This window comes from Haliaeetus albicilla, chromosome 9 (assembly GCF_947461875.1).
Source record: "Haliaeetus albicilla chromosome 9, bHalAlb1.1, whole genome shotgun sequence".
Taxonomy (NCBI): Eukaryota; Metazoa; Chordata; class Aves; order Accipitriformes; family Accipitridae; genus Haliaeetus; species Haliaeetus albicilla.
In genome coordinates, this window is record NC_091491.1 from 44056731 (window position 1) to 44082996 (window position 26266).

The 26266-nt window shown below is 41.8% G+C and overlaps 1 protein-coding gene and 2 long non-coding RNA genes across 10 annotated transcripts in view; 1 reads left to right on the forward strand and 2 right to left on the reverse strand.

The window, feature by feature from the left end:
• Positions 1-9339, reverse strand: part of TSC22D2 (TSC22 domain family member 2) — a 31310-nt gene extending 21971 nt beyond the window's left edge. The window contains exon 1 of one of the 2 annotated variants that reach the window (XM_069792996.1): positions 6892-9339. In XM_069792996.1, coding sequence (XP_069649097.1) covers positions 6892-8885 — 1994 coding nt within the window. In that variant the 5' untranslated portion in view covers positions 8886-9339. The remainder of the gene's footprint in view (positions 1-6891) is intronic. The other variant, XM_009925894.2, reaches the window with a different exon arrangement.
• Positions 9340-9917: 578 nt separating this feature from the next.
• The window catches only part of LOC138686927 (uncharacterized), a 36979-nt gene continuing 20630 nt past the window's right edge, over positions 9918-26266 (forward strand). For 6 of the 7 annotated variants that reach the window (XR_011326278.1, XR_011326273.1, XR_011326277.1 and 3 more), the window contains exons 1-2: positions 9918-10087; positions 21373-21535. This is a non-coding gene — a long non-coding RNA (uncharacterized lncRNA). The remainder of the gene's footprint in view (positions 10088-21372; positions 21536-26266) is intronic. The other variant, XR_011326275.1, reaches the window with a different exon arrangement.
• LOC138686929 (uncharacterized) lies at positions 10645-16178 on the reverse strand. Its single transcript, XR_011326281.1, has 3 exons — positions 15328-16178; positions 13335-13385; positions 10645-12062 (listed from the first exon to the last, which is right to left on the reverse strand). It is a non-coding gene; the product is annotated as an uncharacterized lncRNA (long non-coding RNA).

Consider the following 26266-nt stretch of genomic DNA (forward strand, 5'->3'; position numbering starts at 1 on the left):
ACCAGACAAGTTAAACTTGCTCTAGACGGACACAAAATCTTCAGAAACTTCACTGAAACCAGTATCTCATTTCTTATCCATTCTACACTTCTCCATTGCCACCTCACATACATACCACACTCATCCCCTCCCAGAAATAAAAGTCAGGACTGTGTCACTGCTGCAAAGCAGGTGAATGATATCCTGGGCTGCATTTTAGGCAAAGCATTGCCAGCAGGTCGAGGGAGGTTATCCTTCCCCTCTGCTCAGCACTGGTGAGGCCGCACCTGGACCGCTGTGTCCAGTGCTGGCCTCCCCAGTACAAGAGAGACATGGGCATACCGGAGGGAGTCAACAAAGGGCCACAAGGATGATGAAGGGACAAGAAAGCCTCTCTCCTATGAGGAGAGGCTGAGAGAGCTGGGGCTGTTCAGCCTGGGGAAGAAAAGGCTCAGGGGGATCTCATCAATGGATATAAACACCTGCCAGGAGGGTGCAAAGAACACAGAGCCAGGCTCTTCCCAGTGGTGCCCAGCGACAGGACCAGAGGCGATGGGCACACGCTGGCACACAGGAGGTTCCCTCTGAACATCAGGAAACACTTTTTCACTGTGAGGGGGACCGAGCCCTGGCACAGGCTGCCCGGGGAGGTGGTGGACTCTCCATCCTTGGAGGTATTCAAAAGCCACCTGGACATGGTCCTGGGCAACCAGCTCTGGGTGACCCTGCTTGAACAGGGGGGGTTGGACCCGATGACCTCCAGAGATCCCTTCCAGCCTCAACCAGTCTGCGATTCTGAGACTGGGTCTGCTATTGACATAGATCCCTATTTCAGTTTGTAATCTTTAATGAGTACTAGACAAACATGCCAGTTGTCATTCTGATAGCTGACACCTCTCTATAGTACTAATTAATATTTCTGCCTTCTCTCTGCACTGTTAAAAGCATTCAAGCAAGCTGTCATGATAGAAATGCATTACTCATAGCTTCGAAAGGAAAATAGATATATACAAAAAAACTCTTGAAATAATTTCATTTTGTAAGACAAAAAAAAAATTGAGAAGCATCCAGCTGTCCTTCGTGTGGCTAACTCACCTGCCCTGCATGAGTAAAAATAGATTACCTCATAATGCAAAGAATTTACTAACACTCAATACACATTTGTATTTCAAAAGCATGAAGTTTAAAGACAGAGGAACTTTCAAGAAGAGGAATGAAGATACAACCTTACACTGCACTTTAAGTGACCTTTTATGTCTGGAGAACCTTCTCAGAAGACAGTAGCTTTAGCAGTTACTATAAATACTTCTATCTTTACACTTTGTCAAATGTAGGAATAAAACCAGACACCTGTGGCTGACAATCTAGATTTATCTACCAGAACTAAACCAGTTGTACTTTCGCAGGAGGAGTCTCTCAGAAGTTTCTTATGGAATCTTTGCTGACACAAAGAGAGCACAAACAAGGTTTGCATCTTCCATGAGCAACAGAAGCTGCTAATCACCAGCTTTAAAACTGAAAAATTAATATATAGCTTCAACATGCAACAAGCCAATACTCAAATACCCAGTACAATAACAGGGAACAATTCCTTTTTACTATAGTGTCACCTGAAGTCATAAAAGATAATCAGTACCTCCTGTAAAAATGCAAAACCTGAGAGAAATTTCAGCTCTTCAGTAGTTTGACAGCAGTTTGGTAGTCCTGCCTGCTCAAAAACCCTAAATACTTGAATATTCAGCTTTTAACAAGAAGCTTAAAAAAACTTCCATGAAACATATGCTGTTATTTCTACCATACAAGACAGCATTCAGAAATAAGCTGACTATGGAACACTTGCACTCTTCTGTAGGGGAGCAGAAAAAAATTAACCCACAGCAGCTGAGCAGAATACTTAGGAGCACAAGATACAGAGAACCATTTATGCCAGAGCTGGTACACCACAGCCTTTAAAACAAATTGAACTGTTTCAATTTGTGAATTTCTTTCACATATCTTCCCCCTTTCCTCCTTTTAATAACTATCTCATCTGAAACACTTATAGCTCATAAATTTTTAAGAATGTATTGACTCCTCCTTAATGAAGGCATTTGAATGTTTAAACTGGGAAACAGTGCTCTCAAATGAGCAACCAAATTCTTCTGGTTAGATATCCTGTAACACTCAAAAACTGAATGCATAGCAGGATAGGTTTTCCATAATCTAGGAACTGGTGTGGTGCTGGCGTTACCTTATGTAATTTTTGTTATAGAAAGTACAGCAAAAAGTGAACACAACTAACTGGAGTTTTGTTTGCATTAACCATCATTTGATATCACCAACTGTAATGTTCACCTCAGAAGTCCCATCTCAACTGTTTTTACCAAATGCTGTAGTTTTGGCCATCGAACTGAAGGCACTCATGACTCTGGAGCATGTCTGTCCCTGTTTCATTCTCACCTGCTTCTACAAACACTCGTAAACACAATCCTTCAGGAGGAGAGCTGAAAAGATTCGAGTCTGCAGCTGCAGTAGAACTCAAATCTCTAGTAAGTTTATGAGCAAAGTGAAGAAAGGGACAGTATTCAATAATAATGCAATTCAAGTATTGCTTACTGGTACATATTTGCAGAATACTTTCTTTTTTCTTTAGGAGTACAATAAAATATGCATCTAGGGCAATACATAAGGAAACCCTTATCAAAGTTGCATTAATGCCCATGCCCAGTTTTGTCCTTATATTATGAACATGGTCTCAAGAGCTCAGTTTTATCAACAGTTAGTACACTACACAAATACATGATTTAGCTGAGCTGAGAGATATATGCTGTGAAGAGGTCTGCACAATCAGGTTTTCAACAGTTTAGTTGCCGTCGTTGACAGTTCACAATTGCAGCCATTCATTAGCGTTCCTGGAATACAGCCTGAACAGTCCAAGCTGGTCAGCTATCTCTGGAAAATGATCTATACTCTGCTCCTTTTCCAACATGCCTGGTAATATTTTGCCCCAAAAGTCTGCCAAACATGTAGGAGGTTTGAACAAGCTTTCTCAGTAATATTCTTTTAACAGAGGCAACATATTTCTTTCCCCCCCAAGAGCCAAAATAAAGTTAAGACAGCTGGAATATTATGCTTGTCAACTACAAATTTGTGTATACATGGGCATAAAGGTGAGTAGAGAAACTGACATACACTGATCCTGAAATCCTCTCAGGTACTCTAACTGCCCTCCATCCAAAACAATTAGTACTGCTGCTGAAGTCCAGCAAAAGAGTAGTCAGGGCAATTTTGAGATCTAGCTCTACTTGTGTTTTTATAGTATTTGTCAGACTCCAAATTCGAAGTGGATTGCAATGTTCACATCTGCCTCAATAAGAGTACTATTTTCTCCATCCTTGAATACCATTGCAGTTTATTCTACTTATAGCCACATTTAGAGAGGAAAAGAACACTACATTATGCCGTAGAACTTTCATAACTTCCACAGAACATATTTCTCTTTAAGAGCTTAGCAAATTAGACACATCAAATGAAAAAAAAAAAAAGCTTTGCTTTTTAAAGGTGTGACATGCCAAAGGCTTTTTTTTTTTTTTTTTAAATTCTTTTGGACCACCTACCTCCCCTCTCTTCCCCCTCAGATAAGATTTCTTCATTAATTTATTCTTCCATTATTCATCAGGTCAATGCAAGAAAGCACAGCTTTATCTAGACTACTGTAAAAGTGTATTGGACTATCAGGACAGGAAATTAAAGGTTTTCAGACAAGGTCTTGCAAAAAAGTCAGTTCTACATCTATAGATACATAAGTTCTATATATCTGTCTATATATCAGGCTATACAACCTTACACCTCCACCTCTATCTTAGACATAGTTTGATTTAAAATGGCAGATCATAAGATAGGAATAATACAAAGAACTTTCTTCAGAAAGATGGGAACTGACCAGCTTTTTGCATCAGACCTCTCTGTCTCATACTTAGTGTATTTCTCACATTCTGTTTTCAAAGAATTCCCATCCTAAACTATTTTACCTTTAAAACAGTTCCTCTTCATATTCAGAATGGTGAATGACTTAATAGATAGATCCAGGACATTTAGAGCTATACAGTATTTCTTGACAAATCACTATTTTAGAAGATGACTATAGGAGAATGATCTACACAAGTTTGTCAAGCTTCAAGTATGTACAAATACTTAAATATAATTGAAGGTGTCAGAAGAAATGTAGATACCTGCCTGCACATTGACCCTCCCCCTTCCTATGTTACATATTAATATAAAAGAGAAAAATGCTTTCCACAAATTTCTAGCTCTTATGATCACAAAGTAAACTCTCTAAACAAAACCAAGCATTAACTTCCTGAACCTGCAGGCAGCCTGAAACAGTGACTCATGAAGTGTGAACTCCCTTTGTGCCCTATTAGTTTTATCAGAGGGTCAACCCTCAGCCTACTAATGACACTTGAAGGTCTTCATTAACTATTTCACCAGTGATTTCAGTAGATAAAGCAGCTGGGCATAAGCCCATGGGACAGTGGCACAACTTAAATAGCTGGAAAGAAGAAAAAAGCAGGAGCAAGAAGAGAACAGCAGACAAGAAGGAGACAGTTTTATAATAAAGCCTCCTCAGTGAGTAAAGCAAACAAAAATAAAGTGGTAAAACAGCTTTAACAAGCTGCTAGGTTTTTTATTTTCTCCTTTCTCTGTCTGAAACCAGTGGAAGGCAGGCTACTGTTTGAGCGGAGCAAAGAATAAACTTAGATCTACTAGCTCAGTATGCATCTCCTACTTTGTATGAAGTCTAGGCCTGTTCAAAGTAAGCTTTTATTGCTTCTCAGTATCACTACTAAAGAAAGCTATTCCAAGCCAGGAGAGACTCTCATGTACCATATAGCTCCTTGCTTAGTGTACCACTTCAGCAAAGGACAAGGTTTTATCATCCAGTGCAGAAACGGACATCCGAGAAGTACACATTTCTCTTCAGACAATCACAAGTTAGTTTCTCTACTGAACATCATAATGTGGCACATCAAAAAGAGCACTTGGCATTTAGAGTCCATTCCTATTTCTTACTCGTAGTTCTCATAGTCAAGTTTCTGAAAAAGTTTCTTTAGAAACAAACACGCGAAGCAATGCTGCAAGGTGGGTCAAGTTCAAAGACAAAACTACAAAAATAACTTTAAAAAAAAAAATCACTGTTCAGGGTAAGAGTACCAAGAACTGCCTCACTAGTGTGCAACGCAAAATTAGCAGCCTACAGCTTTGAATAAGAAGGACAAGTTTTTCCTTATCATTATATAAAGTGATTAATCCGTTACAGATAATCATGTCTGTTACTACAATTTATATAAATACGAAGTATTAGAAGCTATGCAAAACGAAAGCAAAACACATTCCTTTCTGTCTCCTTAATCATCAGAATGATTAAAAACGAGACAAATCATCTTCTGATAATATAATGAGCTATGAAAAAAAACCTACCAGCTTGAAATCTAACCTTATTTGCACAAAGAAGAGTTTGTCAGCTGGGTCAGCAAGCCTCTTAAGGTAGGTTAGAAACTGCTAGAAACTTTTAACTGTTTAACTTTTTAAGTCCTTTACTGCTTTAATCAGAACTAGCACAATTCTCCAAAACACAGCTTTTGCTTGCATAAAGGCATTAGCAGAGTTACTATCTCAAACACAGCTCCTGTGAGCACTAGGCCTGCATTACTGCAGCTTTAACTCTCCAAACACTAATTTATCTTTGAGGTACCTTCTCTATCCACTACACCCTAACCCCACACATGCAGCTGCTTTACTAAAAGGCACTCCAAGCAACACCAACTGTGGTATCTTAAAGTCTGATACTCTCCCAAGGTGAGGGAAGTCTTACAGGATAATTCAGCACATCAGACCTTCTGTCCTAATGGTGTTACTCTGATTTTTAAAAATACAAATACATATAACCCCCATGTATTTCATTCCTCCAAAGTGCAGTAATCCCAACAGTAAACATTAATTACATTAATTCAATTCTCAAACACTGCTCTCCCTGAAAGTCTTCTTTCAAAAAAGTCAATTAAGAACAGTTTTGGTCATCGCGCTACCCTTCAGAGCAGTCTGACAAGTCTCTGGGAACAGAAGTCACATACATGCTTCCTCTCTCAGGTCCTCTGATGAGTCTGCTCATACTACACACCTTTGTTACAACTAGTAGCTCCAAATTACTCTCCTATAAAGAAAACTCACTGTAAGGTTGTACTTTCCACTGTGTCCACATCTTTGCCCAAGTAAGTGGTGTCCATTTTTTTCCAATGCAAAGGACCATTACCTGTAGAGCTTTCACTGTGTGAGGGCATAAAAATTCATATCCAGATGCAAGTACTTTCTTTACTAACTAATACTATCAAGTGCAAACATAACACAGATTCTTAATTTTTATCCTGCTGTTATAAGCCTTGAAGTTTTCCAAGATACCTCACCTGATGGCCCTGAGATAGCACTACACTTCTATTTTTAACAACACCGCAATATAGTGGTGTTGATAAATCCATTTTAAGCTGGCTGTCATTTGAGTGCTTTACAATGCGTTCGGGGGAGAGAACAGACTTCCTCGCATACTGAGCAACTGGGTGCAGAAGGACAGTTTTCAGTCTTTAATTTGCAAGAAGTCACATTATTTGTGCATTAAGCAGCTTTCAGGCTACTTTCTGACTCGTTTTGTAAGAAAACTAATCACACTGACAGCCTAAGAACAAGTACAGTTCACTACTTGCCTAAACACTTTGCTATGTTTTTTACCCTTAAAAAAAACCCAAACCCCTAACCCAGGTAATTTCAGTATGACTTTCTGAAAATATGAACTTACAAAAACCAGCTGACAATAACGTGAAAGTTGATTTTTTTCCCTTTAAAAAAGGTATTTTTATGGCATTATAAAATAATTCATACCTGTCTTCATCACCATCAACAGGAATAGATATGCCAAACACAGAGCTGGCAAGACTGTTCATAGGAGTACTCGCAGGTAACTGAAGAGGATTTGCTAGAGTGTCTGGAATGGGAGGCTTCACAAGAGGTTTATTTTCAGCTATAAGAGAAAGTGGTGGCTGAGGTAGGGGTTCCGATTTTCTTCTCGTATCATCAATCTGGCCTACTAAGGATTGAGCTTGAGTCTGAAACTGTCCGAGGTTTGACTGTGGCAGATTTGCAGGTACATTAGGTGAGCCTTGCATTAACGAGTGTCCGACATGCTGTGGCTGGACAACGCCGGTACTTCTGCTGACAGAAGTGTGGCTAGTCAGCTGGGACTGGACTAGCGTAACAGGGACATTTGGCATAGTAACAGAAGTGGTGGTAGACACACTAGGCACACTTGTACCGGGCACAACCGCAGGCACGTTCTGAACTCCAGAGACCACAGCATGGGGAGCACCAGGCATTCCGGACACTTGACTGCTTCCACCCATTTGATGCTGAGTCACAGATTTCTGTTGCACAACCCCTGTATGTCCAATGCCTTGCTGCACCACACCTCCTGGTTGCGGAACGGCAGTCTGACTAGCTTGTGTCTGGCCACTCTGCATTAATCCTGATCCCTGTCCGACTGCTTCGCCAGGCTGCGCTGACACCCCCATCACTGGCGCTCCCACAGGTGAGGGATTTTGGCCTGTCACCTGGCCCACAGGAAGGCTGGAAGCCACAGTACTTGGAACAGAGCCCGCAGTAGCCTGTTGAATAGCTCCTTGAGACTGCATAATTGTCATGTGCTGCATGTATTCGGTCTGACCAGAAGGTTGCGTCGGCAGTAGATGCACTGGTGGAATCTGGGACTGAGAATAAGCAAATTGTTGAGGCTGAGTCACTGGTATGTTTGCCTGCTGCACCTGCTGCTGTGCCACAGGAATGCTTGGCTGCCCTATTGTCACATTTGGAGGTGCCATGCCTTTCCCGTTGGGTCCAGCCTGCGCAACACCCTGCGTATTTACCTGTGGCTGCGATTGCTGTGGCACCATCATTTGCTGATTTGCTACCGAAGCCCCAGAAAACATAGGCTGAGCAGTACTTTGAGGCATGGCCCCACCTATGGGTTGCTGCGGCTGCTGTTGTTGCCCAATGACAAAATTAGGTTGCTGTAGAGAGGACTGGTTCATTTTCTCTGTCTGGAACAGCTGTGACACAGCAGTCAGGGAACTGTCAGCTATAGAATCAGGGCCATGGGCCGATGCTGGCACAGCCGAGACCACGACGGAACCTCCTGTGGCACCGAGGCCGCTGTCCCTCTCTTGAGCAGCCTGCTCGAAGGTGCTGCTGTGCCTAATGCAATCTCCAGTCCTGCCCAGGACACCACCACCATCCGAGTCCCGGTCATAATACTCCATACACGTCCATCGTCCTCGCCTGTAGGGCTCCCCTGTACCATGGTCCAGCTTGATCACCCTGAAGCGCGAGCTGCACGCAGCAGCCACTGTCTGAGACATCGTCCCAGGAGCAGCAGATGCAGCAGGCCCTGTGGAGGGCAAGGGGGTCTGAGCACTGCTGCCTCCTGCCACGGCAGTGCCAGGGGCAGCAGCAGGCAGGGGCACAGCGGAGCTCTTGGGCACGGCCCCCCCATTAGGGGCCACAGCTGGCAGAGCCGCAGCTACCCCACCAGCAGCCACAGCCAGCTGCCCGTCCAAAAGGAGGTTGGGAGAGACGCTGCCAGGAGTTTCGGCCTCGCCCACGTTGTTGAGGGTCTCCTCGGAGGAGCTCCGCTCGCACACGTCCTCGGGGCCGTAGTCGGTGGCTCGGGAAACATCAAAGATTTCAGAAGACACGTCCTCGGTGCGGGACTCATCAGGGTCGTCCAGGCTCTCGGTGTCCTCGGTGATGCTGCTGGCCACCTGAGCCGTGGTCACGCTGGTGATCTGGAAGCAGCTCTTCTTCTTGGCCGGCATCTTGGACATGTTGCCTCCGCGGGGAGGGGCTCCGCCAGCCGGGGCGAGGCGAGCGCGGTGCCGGGGCGGGCTGTCACGGCGTGCCGGCCGGGCCCCCGGCGCTACCGCACATCCTCCGGCTGCTTCCTGCGGCGGGCGGGCGGGCCGCGGCGCTCCCGCTGGCGGGCAACGGGCCGCGCGGGGGGCGGCGGGGCTCCTCCTCTTCCTCCCCGTCCGCAGCCCTCCTCCCGCGGCCGGGACGCGGGCCTCCTCCTCCTCCTCCGCCTCCTCCCCGCCGCAGCCCCCGCTCCGAGCGCGGCGGGACCGGCCGAGCGCCCCGCGGCTTCCTGCCGGCCTCGGCGCGGCGCGGGCCCCGGGCGGGCTCGGCGGCCGCAGAAGCGGGCCCGCGGCCCGGCCCGGCCCACGCGAGGGGCCCCGCGGCGGCCGGGCGAGGCCCAGGCGGCCCCGTCTCCCCCGCCGCTTCCCGACCCCCCCCCCCCCCGCCCCCGGCCCTGTCTCCGCGCTCTACCTGGAGACCAGCGCCAGGCGCATCCTGCTCGGAACCAGCCCGCGGGCGAGCCCCACGGGCAACACGCACCCCCCACCCCCTCCCGGGGCGGGGGGGGGGGGGCCGGCGCGGCGGCGGCGGTGAGGAAGAGGAGGAGAGGCGGCCCCTTCGCCGGGCGGGAGCGGGCGGCCCCGCTGTGCTGCGCCGGCCCCGGGAGCGCGGGCTCCGACTGCGGCTCCCCTCGCCCAAGATGGGGCTCAACTTCTGCGCTGCACCCTGGGAAGAGGCGGCGGCCACGCCCCCCTCCCCGACGCCGCGGCGTGGTGACGTCACGCCCGGACGGAGCTTAGCGGGGCGGGGAGGGGGGAGCGGAGCGTTGCGGTGGCCCTTTTGGAATGTGCCACCGCCCGCTGACACCCCCCGCTCCTCCCCCGCCCGGCTTGGTCCCTCCCGGCCGCGCGCGGGCCGGCGTCGGCCGTTGGGCGCGCAGCCCCGGCCTGAGGAGAGCGGGACGCCCGCGCTCCTGAGGGGACGCCCGCTCTCCTCAGGCCGGGGCTGCCCGTGGAGCCTGACGAGGGAGGCGTTCCTCCCGGCGAACGGCAGTTGCCCCGACACAATGGGAAGTCACTTCAGAAACTCGCTCCTGTAATCGTTAAAATCGTCGTGTTTTCCAGCCTGAACTGATTTACGGCCGATTTCTAGTCAGGGTTCTGTGGTCATGAAGGTAACCAAAATTCCGAGTTACTTCTCGTAATTCCCATGGTCGTTCTCACAGCCCGGCTCTGCACGATTTGCAGTTTGGATCAATCCCTCTCGCAGACAAGTGAGCAGAACTGCACACGCAGGCGTGCCGATGAGGCGCTGCTGGTATCGCATCATAGAACGGGTTTTTCGCTGTGTCTGCTTCCACTGTGTTGCCTGCTAGATCCTCTTTTGTTGGGTTTTCTTCCACAGTTACGTCATACTGGTGGTTCATAGCCAAACCATAAGGAGCCTACGTTTGGTGTCTTCAGGTGCTCACCTCTCGTAAATCCCTGCTACAATATGTAAATCAACCTTTTATTATATCTTGTTTCTGTTATTCCGGCCACCGATGTCATTAGCGTTTTCCTGTGTGATCATCTGGTCCCGGTTTGAAGTGTCACACCTTGCAACTGTACCATTAACCCATCCTGGCTTTTTGTGTAAGGTCACAAAGTGCTTTAAAGACCAGTTCTAAAATATGGAAGATCCCCACTACTAGCTTCCCTTCAGTTCAACTGTTCCCTGTAAAAGCAACAGTTCAGCCAAGTTCTGATTTATTTTGCAATATTGCATGCTAATCCATCTCTTCTGTATCTGTTTTCAGTAATATTTTCCAATACAGTATCATACCAAATACTTCTCTAGCTTCAACAGAGATCAAACTTAATGCATTAACAAGGTAAGAACTCACATTAGAAAAGAGTTTTGACTTAATCTGGCATGAGCCACCTTGGTAAATTTATCCATGAAAATCAGGCATGCCAATTACATGAGTCTTTGGCAAATGCCTTTCCACTCCCCCCCCCCCCCGCAACTTTATTTTGAAGTTCTTATCAACTGTGCTAGCACCAATTCCAGAAAACTTCTGCAAGAGGTGTTTGAGTAAGTGCCCGTTCATGTTATTAGTGTCTTCCATTAATCAGGTATTTCAAACGGTTAGAGCCTCCATCTTCCTTGAACTTTCTGTCTTCATTATCCTGTCACACCTTCTCATTTCTTCTCAGGGAGGAAAGAATTCTGATGATCACCCAAGTTTCCATTTCTTTGAGCATTGCCATCTTTTCACCAGCCTGGTGAAGGTGCTCTGGTATAATTCAGTAGGAATCTGGTAGTGTTGTTTGACCAAATGTAGAAGATAACCAACAGGGTTTTCTCCGTTAGCCTCAGGTCAATGCCCCACAGTTTTAAGTCCTGCCAAGTAAGAAACCCCAGCTTTTCTGGGTATACTCTGAGTAGAGGACTGTCCCTTCATCTGTCACCATATGCACTGGGTAGTGTCTTTCGAGTCATGAATCTCAGGTTATACCCTGTTTGTTCCGCTTTTGGTAAAGCATTCTGTTCTGTGGTGCCTTGTGAATTCTCCTTATGTGTGTCACATCCTTGGTTTCTGTGTCTGTGTGCATACAGCGTGCCAAGACTTGCTTTTCTTCTCATCTTCCTTGGCACTTCATCTTCTGCCTACTTCTTTTTACACTAGTATGAACCTTATTTTTGATTCTGTTTCTCTTTGTACTACCTCATCCATTATTATTTCCTGTCCTCATATTCTTCAAAGTCTGCCTTCTAGAGTTTCTTCATTCTGCATGTGTTAGGAGACGATGAACTCCCTGTGCGGCATCCTTTTTCCTCCTTAATGATTTTCAATACCCATCTGAATTCCCTTTGTAATTCTTGGATTTCCTCATGGTATACAGGGCTTTTCACTCCTGATATGACACGAGTTCTGCCAGGCAACACTTTCTGGAGCAGCTTCTACCAGGTACCCACTGGAGGATAAAGCATATTCTTTATCTTCTGTTTACTGCCATCTTTTAGCCCTTTGATCGAACCTACATTCTTAGAATTCGTCTTTTCTCTCCAACCTTGACTTTGAAGAGTTTGAATAAAGACAATCCCCCAAACTTTCTAACGAACTCCCTCCAACAGGCAGTCCTTTGTTTCTTGCACCCTGTTCACTGCATGATTTCAAATACACAAATGTTAGGGAGGAAATGTAATGTACACAGTACAAGATCTCTAAAAATGAGTAATATCATCTTAATACCGAATTGCAATGTTAAAACTTTGTATTTCAATCCAAGAAATGCCTTATGTCCGTGAGAAAGTGTATTTTTGGCATGGGGTGTGAGACGTTAGACCTTAAACCTGCCATTAGGCCAGGAATTATTACTCCGTGTTCTACAAGTCAACCAAGTATAATTTGATAAAAGAATGGAACTCTGTATTTGAGCAGAGAGGGCAATGCTGCTTTGGCAAGTTAAGTTTCATCTTAACAGGCAGCATGTGGATGTGTCTGGGAGTTTTTAAATTAGTCACAACAACGGTGGATTAAATAGCCAAGGGAAAGTCGTATGGCTGAAGATGTATAATAGTGCAACATATTATACAGCACTATTGTTTCTACCACAGATACCAATGAGGTCAGCAGGAGTTCTGGGGTTTTTTTCAGGTTAGTATGAAAGCTGTAGGGAGGTGAAGCACCTGGGATTGTATGTGGCATAGATCTTCGATAAATGACAATGATAATCTTTGGAGAAAATTTCACAAGGGCAAGGAATAGCTACCTACAGGAAATAGTAAAGACTTGAGATAACTTTTGTATATGGATTCTTAAAAATTTCTTAATTTTCAAACAGGAAACATTTGGGCATATTAATCCAATACATTCAGGACAACATATGATAAAACCATTTGGGATAGGAATACATTTTAAAAACACTATCTCCACATAGATAAATAATAGGCATATCAGTGGAAAGGTGCAGGATGCCAGAACATAAGAGTGAGTCAATCCAACAAATACTTCTCAGTCAATAAGTCATTCTGTGGAGGACTTTATCATGAGCAAAGGTGGCACAATCTCCCCCAAACTGTAATATTTAACATTTTCTTTGCTTTAAAATAGTATATTTTAAATATACAATGATATGATGTAGTTATGAAGACTCTTATCGATCGACTATTGAATTTGTGTGTGGTATTTCATCTCAGTAAAACGTGAACTCAAAAAAGTCTCCCTCAAGAAGTGACATATTAAAAACATGCAAGGGAGCCTTAAAAACAGAGGCAGAAGTTATTCTACTAGACCTACCCCTATAAGTGATCTTTCAAAATTATTATAGGAAGGAGACTGATACATAATTAGTGGGATGAAGTTCTTTGCCATCATATAGGTACGCAGACCCATGACAGATGGGATAACACTTTTTTCAACATTGAACAGCTACCAGTAGGCTGTTGAACAGCAGGCTGCTAAGCTGTAAGAACAGATGTTTTTCCTGACAGTGCAGTAAACCAAAATGAAAAGTTATATTCTTCTCATTTTCATGCAACTAATACATTGTTTTAGTGTATGAAAATATGCGTTAGTAGGGTAGACTGGTCTTCTAATTTAAATAGGTCTGAAATTCAAAATAGCAAAGGTTCTATTTTAGAATCCATTGATTTGCCACTGTTGTTGTTCAGAATAAATTAACATTTGAAATTATAAAATTCTAAATCACAGATTGAGACAGTCATTTACTAAACCCTCCATTCATGGAACTGTGTATACATGAATATTTGAACGTAACCTAAAATGTAATGAGGAATGGGCTATTTGTCTGCCATTTAGCAAAGGAGAAAGGGAAATTAATAAAAGGTAAAATAGGGAAAGGATGAAGAACAAGAATGAACAAGATAAACTGATTCACTAACAAACCAGAAAAGTTTCTGAAAAGTCAAGTATAAAAATTGCTACAGCCCATGGCCAAGTTAGCCAAGATATACACAAATAATCCACACAATGGCCTTGGCAACATTACACTGATAATGTTTTTGCAAGGTTGAATTAGTGCTGAACAATATTATAGTATGTTGGGTACAAACATACTGAAATTTTTGTTTAAGTGTCAAGCATGTATATATTCCTTTTTTGCCTTCAGGAAAAACATCTGCCACAGTTATTTAAAAGAAATTCTCACATGACTCCTGTTGGTGTTTCTGTCAGTGTCAACTGTAATGGACTCTCGTGGCTTCTGTGTATATGTGCGCGTGTTCCTGTTTTTTCAAGATCTGGCAAGGGCAGATTTAGCAGGCAGTGGTGAGGGCAGCAGACTCCTTTTCAGTGCTCCTATGTCATGTGACAGAGTTTTGTGTAATTCTTCCACTCTTTCTCCATCACCTTCTACCATTACACGTTTCACTAGGAGCATTCCTTGACGCAGTTTCAGTAGCAATGAGAGGTATTAGCAGCTTTCCGCACTTGTGGTTCTGCTGTTTGGGGACTGCAGGTGAATTTACATATCTTGGCATTTAAGGATCATGCACTAGTCATGCAAAAGAGGTGTATCTTTCACAAAATCTCTCAGCCTCAGAGACTGAGAGAGCAGAAATGATATCACAGATGATAGAAGACCGAAAAAGAAGCTCCTCTAGAGTGTAAGCTCTAAAGACTCAAACACTGACTGCATGTATGTATCCAGTGAAAAATGGTATTAAAATGTTCTCTTTGCTTGTTTATATGATTCTAAACAGGCAAAAGGTGGTTCTTCCCACTGATCATAGCTTAAATCTGTGTATCATTCAGAAAGTCATAAAAGCTGCACATTAAAAACCCTAAACACTTACGGAGCCTACACAGGCACACACATCTTCTAAATTACCACAAATGATGTCAAACCGGACTGAGATGCAATGGTAATTTGAATTTCAAGTCCTTTTGAATTTCAAGCTGCAAGACATTGACTGCAAGACCTGGAAGACAAATTCCAGCTTACAGATTGCTGGAGGGAAGAAGGGAGTAGAAAAGGGCAAATTAGTTACTTGAATGTCTAAGTAGGATTTTTGCATTTATAAAGGCCACTAACTATCAAGAGAACCAGCAAATAGTAGCTGCAGGATTTAGCTCTAGGCTCTTCTTAAAGTCTCATGTGACAAAAAGCATGGAAATTTCCTCTTTCTCTGACCCTAACAAAATGCTAGGGTTTTTTGTCTTTGCAGTGTTCATTGTCTTCTATATGGAAAATAATAGGCACTAAATCCAACAACTAATGAAAAAAAAATTAATCTGACCAACAACTAAGAACGAATAGAAACTGTTACACACATGGAAACATATTTAAAGTGCAAATAGAAATTAATAAATGTTATGAAATCTCATCAGTTGTTAGCCTGATCTGGCCCCTTCCAAGTCAACGATAAAACCCATTAAATGTCAGTGGGAGCTGTGTTTCGCTTAACTGAGATACATTAAAATGTAAGATGAACAATCGTACAGATCAACAGACAGGTCTTTAGCATAATAGGCTCTTCTTCATGATGGGTACCTTTACTTTTTCCATACTATCTCATGCTGCACCTGATTGTGCTGTTTGATCAGGACCAGTCCGAGGCAGGACTTTTCCTCTATTCAGCATAACATGTCAAAGACCATCGTGCACACCTAAGGAATTATATAAATAATTTAGGGAAATTACAGCATTATATGGAACAGTTGCCTAAAGAGTGCTGTTTCACATGGGGAGTCTGAGTTTGTCTGTTAATGGACTAGTTATTGTCAATTACTTCTGGGCTGTATAAGCCCCTGCGTGGTTTTCATCTGTTTGATTTGGCTGTTCTCATTTAAATAGTTGTTCTCTGCCTCACTCTGCTGTATTTTGAATCATTTGTGGTTTAGAGGCAGAAAGAAGAGAAACGTAAGTCAAATCTGAGCTGCAAATCCAGTTTGGGATTGTAGTATGTTCCTGATGCTGAAAAAATGTATGTATTTTGAAGGTCATTATAAGGCAACTACCATGTGTTGGCACTAGCAATGATTTATTGCTGCAGGAACAACACTTTTAGGGAGGGCATAGAGCAGACTTGGGTTTGGTCCATAGTTTAAAAGCAAGGAAGTAAATCCTGGCTTTAGGATAAATAAGTCAGGTTGGTCTGTCTTTTCTTTCCCAGTTTGAACATGAAACAGTTTGTAAACTGTCGATATTTAGTTAATACACTGGAATGCAATGAAATTTAAAGACACAAAATTTCTTCAATTTGATATATAAATAGATTACAGCATTTTCAGCATTCCAGTCTCATGATCAAGTGGAATCCAGATCAGGTTTCATTTAACCTAGTTAAAAGAACAATGCAAATGGTTTCAGATATCTTACATGGAGTTCAGAAGCATATTCTTTCATATATTTCAAACTCATATGGAGTAAAGACTAATATCAATAGTGGAGAAAATCCATATCTCTTCGATAGACTTTGTATGTCTTAAATCTTTCTGTTTGTCATAAGTGCATTTTAATGGGACATTTCTATAATTCATTGCTGGATTTCCTGGAATCTCCGTTGCTCGTTTTCTTGAATAATTCTTCTTTGAACAGTAAGTAATTACTTTACTTTGTGTATAAACAACTATTTTGTTTTTTTTTCCCAGCTATATCAGTTATCTCAGTGTTAAAAGCATGAATAATGGCAGGGCATTTGGTTTTTTTTAATTGACATTGGATGTTGTCTAAGCAAAAAGGGAATGTACACAAATTTCAGATAGCTAGTCAGTTACTTTAAGTAACCTGTGGCACCACTTGATCTATACTTACAGATCAGTTTGCAGTACTGAGTTCCTAAAGTGTAGGTCCTTATATAATATTTGTAGTGTAAAAGGAAGTGTGGAGTAGAAAGATTGTCTATTTTTAAGATGGGAGAGCAGTTACAGAGTAGACGTTACAGTGATTGTAATTCTATAATAATAATATTTAGCTGGCCTACTTAAATAGACTTTCCAGGGTGTCCTGATTGTTTGGAATGGTGATGTCTGTGGTCTGTAACTAGCTGAGACAACATTCATGTGGTTCAAGTATGTGAGATACTTGGGTTCAAAGGTGAACCTGTATCTATGCCCCTCACATTTCACTTCAACAAGTGCAGTGCCTTTTCTTCCCCTTTTTACTGGCTAAGCATGCATTCAAGAGCAAAGATTAGAGCTAGATAAATAAAGGTGTGGGGGAACTTCTATGTATTTAGGTTCTGAGTAATTTTTGACAGGTCTATTGCTACCATATCATGTGGGATACTGATTAGCCAAAACTAGTTCCCTGGCCTTTTTTGCATAAACACGCTACATAAGACTTACATTCTGCAATAGCTGCAACTTTTCTACAAAAGCACAAATAATGGTTTTGTAGTGGATAGCGGATTAAATGGATTCTCTGGCTCCAAATGGAAGCTGTATACAAAATATATACCAAAAAAGTAATGCTTCTATGACTAATTCCTGCTTTTGTTGTCAGACTGTATAGGTATTACAAAAGCCTGTGACTTTGCACCTACTGAAACACTCATGCTGTCAGACACTAAAAGGATGTGGCGAATATAAACCTAAATTCTGTTCACATAAGTCTCAGTTTTTCTGCTGTTAATTTTGTTTTAAAACTTGCATAGGTATTTCCACTGAAATCCACTGAAATGGAATTGTCAGTGAAATGGAGAGATTACTCAGCAAAAATAAAAGTGTTAGAAGTAGACAAGCAATAGGTGTTTATGATGATCTGCATTTTGTATTGTAATTATTATTATTTTATAATGGAACACCTTCATTATAAATTTGCTTAAAAGAACAGGCACAATTTGTTGTCCTTCATCATTAATGCTGAAGAAGTGATCTCAGTATATTTCCGTGTGTGCAAATTCAAAACACTTTCAGAGTTCTGCCTTGGGTGCCTGAGAAAAATGAGAAAACAGAACATTTGGGAAGTGAGTATTACGAAGCTTGTTGGAATAAACTGATGGAAGTGGTACAAACTTACTTCTGGGTTAAATGAAAAATATCACAATACTTTAAAAAAAAAATCACTACTAAGATTTCCATAATAATCACCTATTTCATGGCAAGCCCTAACAGATTCTGCATTAGGAGTTTGATCAGTGGAATTGTCCTGAAGGTGTTAAATGGTGTGGAAATGCATTAGTAATACATTGCAAAAGCAGTGGTACACTAAGCATTTTCATTTGGAGGAGGTTTTTTTTTCTCAGTTGCACTATAAATAAGTCATTCTGTATGGATAAAAATTAGCTTGTAAAGTTTGCAAGTTAAGACCATAGGGTATTTTTCTTCAGGGAGTTATATTCTGTTGAGGCATCTGAAAATCATTAAAGGCTATCGACACACAGTGGCCTCCAAGAAGACAAGCTGTGGTCTCTGTGGGGAGTAGTCAGGACTTAGTGACTCCCTCTTACAGAAAGAGAGGGATGGTTGTTGGGGGTTTTTTTCCAACCACTATCAGACTCTTGCTGATGTTTGAATGAATTTGACAGCATCTGAAGTGAACTGGTAGATGGGCTGCACAACGTTAGCATTGCTCTGCAGCAAATGTGACATCACAGCAGCCAAGTTTAAGCGTGGAAGGACATACACGTTATATGCAGTAGATACAAAACAGAAAGAGCGGAGTTATATCTTTGGCTTTATCTCGAGGGAAATCTTGTAGTAATGTTACTGTTAGTAGCGCTGACCTGTGCCACGTGCACCCAGGCACCCATGTCCCGTCTCCCAGTGCTGCCAGCTGACCAAATGTCCTTGTAACGTCAGTACAGAGGCCAGAAAGAACAGCAGCAGTATCAGAAACGTGAGGTTAGTGTAATTAGGATGGGTCCACAGGGAGTCTTCCCCGCCTTGACACACCTGCCCTGCTGTTATTGCCACTGCTGTTCCTAACACTCTTCCTTTTGTGTGTAATGCAGTAAAAAAACCTATTTCTGTTAGCTATTGCTGTTCCCAAAACAGTAGTTGCAGATCTCAGAAGCTCAGCTGGAAGGTCACAGAGAGCGCGTGTAGCAGGCATTTATCAGGAACCCAATCAAAGGGCAGCCAGAAAAGCACTGTCTGGTTCAGCGTTGTCAAGAAGCATCCCATAAGAAAACAGCATTTCACCTTTACGCTACCAGAACTAGTCCCCTAACTTAGTACTCTCTCTGTTTCTCCACACATTAGCATTTACAGTAGTTCTAAAACAGATTTACATATAAAGTGCTAGTTGGAAAAGTGGTAACTGGCTTTCTTTTGTAGCTGGTATCAACAAGATAGGAGCATATGAGTCCATTTTACACTGGCTTCTGTGATCATGAGCAAGTACATTATACGAGAGAATGGAGAAAATATTTGTCAGAAAGAAACATTTGTTCCCCACTCATTAGAGTAATCCTAATAAGAAAACCATGGATTCACCTTCAGTGCTTTTTAGTGTCAGACCATGCTATTCTATTGCAAAAAGGCAGGCATTTTGGTTTAGTTTACTCTAACAAGCGACTATTGTTTCCCCTTCTGCTTAACAAGGTTTTATTTAATCATGCAGTGAGTCTCAGGTACAGCTGTTAATTCTATATTCTATTTATATCAACAGAACTTACCTTACATTAATGGTTGCAAAAAGTAAATATTAATGTGCTGAGAACATGGAAAACAAAATATGGTTTCTGGCTTGCCAAATCTTTGTCACTGAGCATATTTTTTCTTAGTGGTTGCCTTGCTGTAGTAAACAAAATTAAGGGCTAGGCCATTCTATTAGTAGCAATTCTGTATTGATGTATAAGAAAATTAATTGTTGTCCTTCCTTTTCAAAAGAGGAAGTTGCTGTTTTGCTGTAGCATGACATACAAAGCCATAAAAAAGAAACAAACAAATTTTGGTTAGGAAAAACAAATATGTTTATTGATACTACAAAAAAAAAGTAGTTCTGTGACATCTAAAAGCGCAGTTCTTATATGGTTGTTTAGTTAGTGACAGAATTAGAAGCAACAGTATGGCTTCCTTATTTGTGGATAAATTTACTGAACAGTGCAACTATCACATGGAAATAAGTCTTGAAGTTGTATTGCTCTCTACTAAAAAAGTAGAGTTGGGTAACTGAAATTAATACTAGCAGGCATACATGAAATGCAGGAATCAAGCTTGAAATCCTTGTTCAAGCAGAATTTCCATCAAAATCTGATTTGGAACTAGGTGTCAGCAAGCACTTAGCAAGTTTTAGCAATGTCTCAAACATAACATAAGTAATAAGAGTTGCTGGAACTGCAGTGAGGATAATGGATTCTTATTGCCTTTCCCATACTGCGGCATTGTGCTACGGTTTGGTTTTGGCAGCAGATGACGCAGAGATTAAATATCACTCTGGGCACTGCCTGAAGTCGCAGGCATCAAATTGTTATGACTGGTTCTTTTAATACTCTTCCAAATACTAGAAAAGGTGTCAGATGCATTTATATTAAAAACAAACATGGTTTGGAAAATTAACAGAAAATATAGAGGTGAATCCCTCTCTAACTGAATTGCAAGATTTCCTTTTACTTCAACATTGTGGTCACAAACCTGTAAAGATAATATGCATTCATTTGAGAATGAGCCACCCTAATAAAATGAGATAGTTGGCAATTATTATGCGACATATTACCCAATATCTCCAATTTCTCCCTGAATTACTAAGTCTTACACTTGTCTATTCACCTCTCTTTTTTTCACCTTTTCTCCCTTCCTCTTTGGAGACAATAATAATTTCAACTCACATATGCGTGGTTCCCCTGAGAGTGGTTCTAAAATGCTTTTGGAGTTATTCTACCACTTGAATAACCCTATTCTGGGTTAGCACAAATTTGGCCTGTATTTTTCATTTGTTTCCTTTTTCAGTTTTTATATAATATTTGAAAATGGGAAAAAAACCATCATCTCCTCTACTTAAGTAGTAGACAAGGTTTGATTATTGAAGACCAGGAGTGATGTAGATTTCCCTCCTTAGACAACAGTATTTGTTTGTACTGGCTGATACTTGCACTCTACAGATAACTCACTTCAACAGCACACAGTAATGTACATTATGACTAATTCAGCTTGTAAGCAGTTTTATTGTGGCCTCTCCAGTATCGGAGGCTTTGGCTTTTTTTTAGTATTAAGTCATACATAATTTTTAGATGATATAGTCATACAAAGATAAGAACAGTTGAAGGAAAAGGGAAAAGTTTATTTCTGAATTTCCTAGTCTTTCAGCATTAGCACCTCCAGTTTGCGTTATGATGACCATATAACAGCCATTCAGTTTCTCACTTTTTTCCCCTTAGTGAGGTACTTGGAAGATTGCATATCTTACTATGAATTGGGCACTGTCTAGATCAAAGATCCTCCTTTTTTTTAAGTTTTAGGACATATCTCCATCTAATTATCTTGGAGCTGATTTTTTGTCTTCTTATCTGGTGCCACTAACAAAGGGCAGAGAGGGTAAGTGAGATCAATATTGTCCTCTGTTACAGAATTGCAGGTTGCACAATGCTATACAGTGGATCAAACAAAATTCTGAAAGAAGGTCTGCAGCAGTCCTCCAGATCTCAAACACCTTGATGGGAAAGTTTGCCTGCAAGTCACATGGCCCTTACCTGATAGTCCTTCCTATTTAGAGATGCTAATTGAATGCTGGTAAGTGTAAACCAATGCAAAACAAGATGAGCACAAAATGTGAACTATAAATGGAAGTTTTCTGAAGGAAAGGATGCAGGCTATGAGAAAATGTTACTGTCAGAGTGTGGGTGGCCCTTGTGCTGTTTCAGCATGGAGGTTTGCCTTGCCAGCAATGACAGGGAGATGGTGGGCACGCTCCTCCTCTCTTCTACCCTGGCTGAGGGTGACTATGGCAAGCAGTTCCCTTCAGTGAAAGACACACAGGGCGTAATTCTTCGTCTGATGGCTATATTGTGCTTCAGTGAACCAGAGTTTCTTCCTGGGTTTCTTCCTAGGGGCAACTGTCCAGTCATAGTCTGCTCCGGTTGAAAGACTATCATATCATCAAGGTCTTGATGAGTACACATAGGTCAGAACAAATTGGAGGAGACAAAGATGATGGTGGAAGTATGATGCTGAAATACAGAACAACAGTGCAGTGGAACTGTATTTTTATTCTATGTAGACCAATATCACGGTTAACCTGTGTAAATATTTCTGTATTTACTCATGTGGTAAAAGACTTCTATAATAGTAAGTAAATATATAGTATGATAGATTTAGCATGTGGGAAAGTTCATGGTGAGCTCTGTAAGAATATGAAGGTTAAGCAATATCAATGTACGTGCAAGTAAGCAGAACGGGGGCTCAGATTTTTTTAAAGTTAAAATGTGCATGCAGGCATGCTGTTCAAATTAGCATGACAGTATACACATTAATAATTTATCTGAAATGACTCTTTTCAAGAATGCTGACATATTCAAATATCTTAGTCTACAGCTCGACACCTAAGAAAATACCCACTTTTCTTCCAGTGTACTTTACAGAACCAGGCCTTCAACACTATCATACACCCAGTTGTTAAAAGAAATATGCCATGTCTTCTGTATCATGTACTGTCTGTTTCTATAGTGTTCCTTCTGTGAATGGTATGCAGAGACATTTCAGCTGCTGTTGAAATGTTAATTAACAGGTGGATTTTAGGGGAATTTCCTGGAAGTTCTACAAGGCTTATAAATAATATCTCCCAATTTTTTTCAGGTAATACAACTGAAACCTAAATTGCAAATGATTCACTCAAAGCTGCAGACCAAGTCAGCGCCCAAAGTAAAATTAAAATCTAGGACTTCTTGATCTCCTGCCTACTACTGTGAGCACTAAACAGCTCGTTGTGTAAACCATCTTGAGCATATATGTGCCTTGTATAATATATGTTGCACTAGTCTGTTGTTTCTGCATCTGTATTTTTGCAGATGCATTGACACCACATAGGATATGGGGGGAAAAGTGATTTTTGAGTGTTAAATTACTAAAGGATTTTTGAGCTAGACTTCTTGGAGTGTTCTCAGACAAAAAGGGAAACAAGGTTCTGCTCATAACAGAGGTGATGCAGAGCAGAAACTTAGAAAGTGGGAGATAAAGTTGTGCAAGAAGGGAGATGCTTTCAGTTCCCTCCCACATTTTCTGTTTATATCTTTCTCTATCGCATTTGCTTTCTTATTCCTGCTTCCCCCTTTGCATGTGTGGCAGCAGGATGAAATTTGCTAGGTTCACGGTGTAAGATTCTCCACGGAGTCAGTGCTGCTGACTTGCATGGAGCTGCAGTGGCTTCCCAGAGCTGGTGGTCTAGTGCTTGGTCATCAAAGTTCTCAAGCACAGCACTTTGAGGACTGCAAGCCAAAGTCTTCTGTCTTCCTAGCAGATTGCTAGAGATTTTACATAAGAATGTGCATTTAGGTCACATCAGCATAACTGAAAACAGTAGTTAGATCTGGGATTTTGCTTTGGCCAGTATTCACAAAGACAAGCTATGGGACGTGAAATAAAGTCAGTAATAGGAACCTGACAGGGACTTGCGTTATGTACAAAGAAACCCCAAGTGACAAGCTTGTATGACTTTACCCTGTAGAATGTGTAACGTGTATTACTTCCTTCCATGACTCATACACAGTTGCACGTAGATAGGAACCCTGTAACCCTGTTTTCGCTTCGTAAATCATTAGACTTAATACCTTTCAGCCTCGTCTTGCTGAAATACTAAAATGAAAAACCACACCCGCACAGTCCCCGCTGGCCCTCATTCCAGCCTGGACAAATTCCTCTCTGCAGTATTTACTGGCACTAGCCCACCCAACTGTAAAAGAAAAAGCTTTATGACAGAGTGTTGATGGTAGGATCATGACTGCAGGACAATTCTTCTTCCTTTATTTTGAAGTTATATTTATAGGAATATGTGGTAAATTAAGCCATTCAGGGATATACAAATACAGAGCAGAAAAGGCTGGGTAACATATAGCATAGTAACGTTCTGGTCTGTAAGGAATCTATCTAGATAGTATGCTAATTCAAATAATAACAAAAAGTTTTAATGATTAAAGCGCTCAGAATATGATACCACAACTGGGTGGGTTCAGGGCACCGAGATAGGCATTCTACAGTTTTTTCCCAGATGACACAGAACCTGAATTACAGGCTCGCATCACAGCTCTGATAATAAGTAAACTTGAAAGCACTTCTCCGCAGTTTCCTCCATGCTGTGTTGCAAAGTAAAAGTATCGGAATATCTTGGAAGGCATCGAAGTTAGAGTTTTATGAGCTTATTTTCACAGGTTATAAAACAAGAAGAAAAGAGTAATTCAACAATGTTTTTCTTCATAAATTTTGTGAGTATTAGTTTTTTAAAAAATTACAATAGTGCATTGTATAGGTGCTTAGAAGAAAACAACAGAAGCAAAGAAATTTGATGTCAAGTTTGCTTCCAAATTCAGTAAATATTATGCAAGAAGAACCTTGTTCTTAATTGCACTGGTATCTATCTATCTGGAACAACTGCACTATCAAGTGGAAGTAATACAGAAATTGTGTACAGTCTGACTCTGCAAAAATTAACTTCTGGTAACACAGAGGACCTGAGAAGTACCCAGTGGGCATCCATGAAAATTATTGGATTTGCATATCGGTTGCTTCAATTTCCTATATTTACATTTTCCACCATAATTTTTTTAACCATATGCCAACTACCCACCAACGATTTGATTACCCACCCTAAAAAAGGCCCAAGAAAGGAAATGTCATAAAAGCATCATGGCTGCATATTCTTATTTTATTCTTCTCAGTGGCTTCCTGAAGCTTAAAAGGACTACCAAAACCCAGACTTCTCTATGTAGAATCACCTCTGCGTAAATACGATCCTTGTCTTGAATTTGCATGAGCTTTTGAAGACTGAATTTCAGTCCCTAAAATGCCATGGTAGTCTAAGCTAAGTAACAACAGTCCTTATTCAAGCAAAGCCACCCTTCAAACAAGGCATATTCTTTGTGCTTGAAGGATTCCTGTTGCAATAAGCCACAATCTGAATCATTATCACTGGAAAAAATGTGCAGAGCTGCCACTCAGAGATACTGAGGCTGGAGCAGTGGCCCTTATGAAATTCAACAAGAACAAATGCAAAATCCTGTACCTGGAAGGGAAGAAGCCCACCGGCGGTGCAGGCTGGGGACCAACTGCGCGGGGAAAAGCTCCGCTGGAAAGGCCCTGGAGTCTGGTGGACAGCAAGCTGGATGCGAGCCCCCTGCCTGCCCTGGCAGCAAGGGTGCCAGCAGCATCCTGGGCTAGGTTAGCAGCAGCACAGCAGTCAGTCGAGGGAAGTGATTATCCCTCTCTGCTCAGCATTCCTTTTGGCCTCCCCCAGTACAGAAAAGACACCCATAAACTAGAGTGAGTTCAGCAGAAGGCCACCAAGATGGTCATGGGGCTGGATCACTCGCACTGTGGGGAGAGGCTGAGGGACCAGGGCTTGCTGAGCCTGGAGAAGAGAAAGTTTCAAGGGGACCTAATGGCAGCCTGTGGAAGGAACTACATGGTGAAAGAGCACACATTGTGGGCTTTTTTCTGCAGCTGCTGAAGTCCTCTTTTTAGTCATAACAGAGTTTCCTAGAAAAAAAGTGTGAAAAGTGAAGAAGATTTAATGCCTAGTTCTTCGATGCCCTAGTCTGTTGAAACATAGTGAATGGCAATAAGAAGTGGTTTTAGCATTCTTGTGTGGTGGATTACGAATGGCACCAGGAATAAGGAAATGTGTTCTAATCCTTGTATGGACGCTAATTCATTCAATGATATCAAGCAAATTCCTTCATCTCATTACATCAGTTACTCCACTTTTGAAATAAGGTTGATGAATATCCAACGTTGTTAATTGTCTTGAGATCTGCTGTTATAAAATAACAACAGCGTAGGCAGATTCAGGATGACAAATGATCCACCTGTAGCTTCATGATCCTGGCCTATGGCAAAAGCTGTATGTTGCCATGATAGTTTATTCAACAGTCTGTAGCAGTTGCCAAGTAAGCACTGTAGATTATGAAATAACTAATACCCAGAATTAAAAACTGTGGAAAGATTTATCAAGTTCACCACAAGACCTCTCTAAAGACTTCCTCAATTTCTTGTTTGGAGAGCATTTTAAATTCATCATTATTTTTATGTTGCTAATTCCCAGAGCCCTATTCAAGTTTTATGCATCGAAAAGAATAATTGCGTTATCCAAGTAAGTCTTCAGAAACTGACTTCTTCATTTGTCTGTTACTCAATATGTATGGTCATTTTGTGCATGTTAGGATCTGGCCATAAATACAAAAACCTGATTATCATGTATTCATCACTGTCTTATCTAGGTACTATCTAGCTTAGCTTTTCACTAGCACTTACAAA